The sequence below is a fragment of the Pogoniulus pusillus genome, chromosome 19, assembly GCF_015220805.1.
Source record: "Pogoniulus pusillus isolate bPogPus1 chromosome 19, bPogPus1.pri, whole genome shotgun sequence".
NCBI lineage: Eukaryota > Metazoa > Chordata > Aves > Piciformes > Lybiidae > Pogoniulus > Pogoniulus pusillus.
The window spans coordinates 6,358,493-6,364,747 of record NC_087282.1 but is presented as its reverse complement, the minus strand read 5'-3'; the positions used below and the strand labels follow the sequence as shown (position 1 = coordinate 6,364,747).

Here is a 6,255-nt window from a genome sequence, read left to right as displayed (position 1 = left end):
TTTTTCTCCAAATTTCAAAAAGTTTTATTTTCATGAATAAGAAAATAAGGAAAAACTGAAAACAAGACAAACATCAAGGAAAAAAATGAAACCAAACAAACTCAAGAGGTAACACATGCTTCCTATGACACTCTCTAAGATTTCAGATACAACACACAAAGGATTCAGGCTCTAGTGACAGGACTTTCCCCACCACCACCATCCCCTGCTCACCAAAGCTGTATGGGGGATGAACAGTGAGGTACCTGGGCATGTTAGGACCCTCATCTATCAGCAATAACTGACAACTCTTACAGTAGCTGTGGAAAAGGAGATTCTGTTTCTTAACAAGGAAATAGGGAGCAGAATGGTATTTGCCAGTGAGTATTTTCCCTGGATAACCAGTCTAAAAGAAAGGACTGGACACAGAAGCAGCAAAGGTTAAGGGATTCCTCTCTCAAGCATGACACTTTTATGCTCAGTAGGGTTCTTTCCACGCTTGACTATGGAGAAGGAAATGTAGGTTTGTGGATGGGGCTGCACAAGCCTGCACAGGGACACCCTGGTTACGTTCTACCCAGCTGCTGTTACACCCCACTGCCATGTTGGACAAGTGCATCCAGACTAGGTTTCAAGTGCCATGGCGCTCAGGGCTGATGTTCAGAGGTGACTCTCCCCCCTGCAGCAGTACCAAGTTAGCATGACTACCTGCTCAACTCTTTGCCCGTGCTCTCAGGCTGTTTTTGCAGCTCATGCTGAGGCCAGCACTACTCCAAGCAGGCTGCCAACTGCCTCCATGCTGTCTTGGTGAAAGCTAGCTTGTGTTTTTCTGAATTACAGGGCAGCAGCAAAAGCAAGACTACAGTGTAGACATACCATGTGTCTCACAGACCCCAAAAGCAACTTTATTTAGACAAAAAAAAAAAAAAAAAAAAAAAGGGTTGTGGAATATATAAATAAGTAAATAAACCCCAAATTTTCTGGGTGACTTTGGAGGGAGCTGCCTCGAGGGTCCGTATTTCCCACACGCACTCTACTAGGATACCTTCATTTTGCCTTTCTCAGAAGCTGCTTCTTGGATGAGTGGCTGCTCATCCCCGTTCACTGAGAGGATCCTCTTTTCTGGTGGCTGTTCCTCAGGCTGGCGAGCAATCAGCAGGCGACAGGTGAGCAGAATCCCAAAGACTAGGGCATGGGCGTAACGCTTGAGTGGATCCCCCACCAGCTGGTGGAAAAAGAGCACAGCCAGCACAAGGAGGAGGAGGAGAAAGTTGGCCACGTCTTTGGGGCGACCAGGCACCAATGTCATGACAATGCCACATGCCACTTCTAGGGCACCGATGCTCTTGCGGAGAAGGATGGAGCTGACTCCCATCTTCTTTAGCATGGGGAGGGCCCGCACGTAGCTTTTGTAAGCTCGTTTCTGCAATCAAGCAGCGACAGTGTAGAACACCAGAATGTGAGAAAGGCAAAGGTGACTTCCACGTTGAAACACCCTGATGTGCAATCAGACCTAAACATCACTTCGCTCATCACAGACACCTCTGACACCATACCCAATCTGCATCCCTCAAGCATCTGTTGGAGGGATATCAGTGTGTAGTTTCCTGGCTGAGTTCTGCAACCTAGCACCCATATTTGGAGTTAGGACCAGACCAGGTGCAGCTTTTCCTGAAATCTGAAGTTAAAATTGCTAGAATTAGCAATGTAGAACCATGCTGGTACAAACAAGTACCTCTCCCTAAGAGTAGCTGGTGCTTTATCATTAACACACCCTGTAAAGCCAAGGCACAGCAAGACAGAAGTTCCTTTCTACCTCAAAGCAACTTACAGTATCCCAGTGTTTATGGGCAGTGCAATCTTAGCATGAGACTATACATCAAAGCTGAGACTCACCAGCTCTGTCCTGTGCTTATATACCTTTATGATCCTATCTTTCCTAGGATGAAAGCAAGCTGACATGTGATATCCTTTGCTCCCTGGTTTATGCTAGATTTAAAAGGTAAGTTGCAAGACTCAACCTCCTTATGTGGCCTCCTCATTCTTTCAGGGAAGTAGCAACCTCTGTCCTTACACACATTCAAGTTTTTGCATTTGAACATTAAGTGCTTGTGGGTTTATTTGGTTTCTTTGGGTTTTTCTTTTTGCCTTCCCCCCCCCCAATCAAGTATTTAATTTGTTTAATATATTTTCATAAATATAGTTATTTGAGACAGTAAAATTATTTCACAAACCCTGTGAGGAGTGGCTGAGGGAGCTGGGTATTTTTAGCCTGGAGAAGAGAAGGCTCAGGGGGGGACCTCATTGCTCTCTACAACTACCTGAAGGGAAGTTGTAGCCAGGTGGGGGTTGATCTCTTCTCCTAGGCAACCAGCAATAGAACAGTCTCAAGTTGTGCTGGGGGAAGTATAGGGTGGATGTTAGGAGGAAGATCTTACCAGAGAGAGTGATTGGCATTGGAATGGGCTGCCCAGGGAGGTGGTGGAGTCACCATCCCTGGAGGTGTTCAAGAAAAGCCTGGATGAGGCACTTGGTGCCATGGTCTAGCTGATTGGCTAGGACTGGGTGCTAGGTTGGACTGGATAATCTTGGAGGTCTCTTCCAACTTGGTCGATTCTATGATTCTATTTGCACTTGCACTTGAGCATACTGTCCTGGGCAGATATTCTTGCTGCAGTGTTCTCTACTCCTGTCCTCAGGGAAAGGGAAATGAAAGCTGAATTTCAGCTCTTACAGGCATTGATCACATTGTAAATTTACTTCCATCTGATTTTGGAAAGCTGCACTACAAGGCAGGCAAGGACTTCTCCACTTCTCTGTAAAGTTTCCTGCTTCCTCCTAAGAAGAGCTGACACACTTCACGTGTGGTTAAAAATATACAGCATTGTCATTCTTTGCTACTAAATTGAAGATCTCATGGCACGTTAAGTGTGTGCACTGCAAGGATGCCTTTTAAACCTTCATTGAATAAAATCCTCAGAGCAAAGTATTTTTAAACAATTCTAGGGGGGGGGGGGGTTGGAAGTACAGCTTTTAAAAGAAATGTACTATTAGCATGTCCTAAAGTACTCTTTTAAGGATTTTAATAGACAAACTAGTGTGTCTGGTTTTTGATGAATGAAAACCTGCAAGTTTGGTGCTGTAGGGAGATAACAGAGGTTCTGTATTTGCTCAGGGCAAGAAGCCATGCTTATTGATTGGCAAGATCAGGTTTTCACTATCTGTCTCCATTACATGACAGGCCACCCTGGTATGCAGCACAGCAAAAAAGCAGGAAAGCATAGTAAGCCCTGAACATGATACATTATGGGCTATTAAGAATGATGTGGCTGTGTAATATCCAAGTACCTCTGCTTTCTCTGTGTAAAGACAGAGATCTTTCCTTCCTGTGGGCTTGACTCTTGGTAAAGCAGAAGAGGACAGAGAGGCAAAATATTTTGCAAGGCTTTTGCAATGCTCCTAAAGTCTCAGTGCTTCCCCACCTCCCATTCCTTATGTAGCAGAATCTTAAGAGCTTTCTGAGCATTTTATCTCAGCATCTTGCTCTTGAGTTACTTGGGGATTTTTCTGTGTGAGATCCCTGTGCTGGGCTGGAGATGAGGCACTGTGATTCAGATGTTATTTGAGAGCTAAGGAAAAGCAGCTGAGCAGGTGGAGCAAAAGGATAGAATAGAATGTGCTGGAAACTTCCAGCACTATTTTATTAGGGGCACAAAAATCATGCCGATGCGTTTCAGTGGCTGCAATAAATATAACAGGGCCAGGAGGGGGGTGGTGGTGGGGCAGGAGGAGAATAAACAAACACGGCCGAGGAAGCAAAATGTGACAGCCAGTCCCTTGCCTGCCTGCACCTCGCAGCCACCAAAGCTCTGCAGCAGGCTTGGCCCCGGGCAGAGAGAAGCAACTAGCTCGCCAGCTGGGGAGATGCACACACTTACTTCTTCTCTCTCCTCATCCCTTTCCCATTAGGCAAGAGGAGGAGAGGTTCATTTCCCAGGCTAAGGAGAATAATAAGGTTGTTTCTAATAACGTTTTCTTCTGCCAGCTAAGACTCGCAAAGCATTTAATGGTCACGAATTAATCCCTGCACAAGTCTGGTGAGACAGGGACAGACACAGTGTCATTATCCTTGCTTTAAAGCACAGAATTTTGACTATGACCATCTGGCTAGCGAAGCAGACATCTGCTTTTCCTAGCCTCAGTCCAGGGATAGGCATTCTCCCAGGGATCGGCTGTACCTGCCTGCTACACGCCTGGCACTTCTTCAGCCCTTGTGTTTCAGAGACCCTTGCGTCCCCATCTTTCCCCGGCATCGGCCTGCCGTGCTCCCCCTTATCTCTTTGCCTCCCCTCCCCGTCCCTAGCCACAAGAGGTTTCTCCGTGGATCGGCTCAGACTTAGCCCGGGTTAGGGCTGCCAGGGTGTTCTCGGCGCTATGTATTATTTGTGTCCCTGTGTGTCCATCAAATAAGGAGACAGATTAGCTTCTTCCCGCCCCCGCCCGTCGCTCAGGGCTCCAGAGCAGCACCCACTGCGTACCCCACTGCAAAGGCTGCTCCTGCAGCAGGGTGGAGGGCAGAGAGCCCTCTGCCTCCATGCTGCCGCCGCTGTACTCACCATCTCGTTGTAGGCATCTCTGCTGAGCCGCGGGGTCAGTTTGATGGTCCCCATGAAGACGAAGAAGAGCCCCAGGGCCACCGAGAGGGCGATGATGGTGATAGTCCTGGGAGATGCCATGGAGCCGGCCAGGAACCGCTCCTGGGAGCTAGTCGTAGCGAGGCCTTGTCGCTCCGGCTGCCACTCCGGGCGGGAGGTAGTCAGTCACCATTGAAGGAGATGAGGAATTAAGCTGCAGAGGCAGCGAGGATGACAGCGGGAGGGAGCTTCAGCCTCCTCCACTGAGCAACCGCCGGGTCCTAATGCCCGGCAGCCACGCAGCGGAGCCAGGCGGCTCCAGCGCCTGCTGAGCAATGATTGTTCCACCGACTCCTACCCTTAAATCATCCTCCTTTGCCTTGGACCTTCCATGAATTACTCCCGAAACCCGACACGGAGCCAGTTCTAGGGATGTCAGGTGGCATTCAAACACACAGCACAAATGCTCACTAGTGGAAAATGAAGACACAGAATCAGTCAGGGTTGGAAGGGACCACAAGGATCATCTAGTTACAAGCCCCCTGCATTGAGCAGGGACACCCTACCCTAGAGCAGCCTGGGCCAGAATCTCATCCAGCCTGTCTTTAAACACCTCCAGCCATGGGGCCTCAGCCACCTCCCTGGGCAACCCATTCCAGCCTCTCACCACTCTCATGCTCAACAACTTCCTCCTCACCTCCAGCCTCACTCTCCCCACCTCCAGCTTTGTTCCCTTCCCCCCAGTCCTGCCACTCCCTGAGAGCCTAAAAAGTCCCTCCCCAGCTTTTTTGTAGGCCCCCTTCAGATCCTGGAAGGCCACAAGAAGGTCACCTGGGAGCCTCCTCTGCTCCAGACTCAACAGCCCCAACTCTTTCAAGTCTGTCCTCACAGCAGAGCTGCTGCAGCCCTCTAAGCATCCTCATGGCCCTGCTCTGGACACACTCCAGCATCTCCACATCCTTCTAGTCCCAGGGGCTCCAGAGCTGGATGCAGGACTCTAGGTGGGGTCTCAGCAGAGCACAGCAGAGGGGGAGAATCACCTCTCTGGCCCTGCTGGCCACACTTCTGCTGCTGCAGCCCAGGCTCCGCTTGGCTTTCTGGGCTGCAAGTGCACACTGCTGGCTCCTGTTGAGCTTCTGGTCCAGCAGCACCCTCAAGTCCCTCTCCTCAGGGCTGCTCTCCAGCCAGCCACTGTCCAGCCTGTATATTTCTGCTTGGCATTGCCTTGACCCAGATCTTGGAGATCTCTTCCAACCTGGCTGATTCTGTGATTCTATGTGTATTGAAGGGAGGGGCAAAAGCCCACTGCAGGTGACGGACCCCTACAGGCAGAAGGACTCCAGGGATGTGCAAGTGTTGTAAACAATCTGGTGGGTCAGCTCTGCCTGCTGATAACACACCTGGTGGTCACTTAAGCATTAATGTGGCCAGGGGGCGCTGGGAAAAACTGAATAAAAGACACTGGGCCTATACCAGCAGTGGTGTACATATGAGAGGCAGAGGGACAGAAAGAGCACATCACTATGGACATCCAGCCTGGAAGCAGCAGCCCAGGAACCCCCTCTGGAAACCTCATCTCTCTCTCTCCCCACCTCTCTGGCCGATGGTAATACAATCCCTTTCCTGCTCTTCTCCCTTTTCT

The 6,255-nt window shown here is 49.5% G+C and overlaps 1 protein-coding gene across 1 annotated transcript; it reads right to left on the bottom strand.

Annotated features, from left to right (window-relative positions):
* Positions 1–4,925, bottom strand: TMEM35A (transmembrane protein 35A). The gene is made up of 2 exons (XM_064159064.1): positions 4,596–4,925; positions 1–1,402 (listed from the first exon to the last, which is right to left on the bottom strand). The coding sequence occupies exons 1-2, from the start codon at positions 4,713–4,715 to the stop codon at positions 1,016–1,018; spliced, it is 507 nt and encodes a 168-aa protein (XP_064015134.1). The 5' UTR covers positions 4,716–4,925; the 3' UTR covers positions 1–1,015.
* Between the last annotated feature and the right edge of the window lie 1,330 nt (positions 4,926–6,255).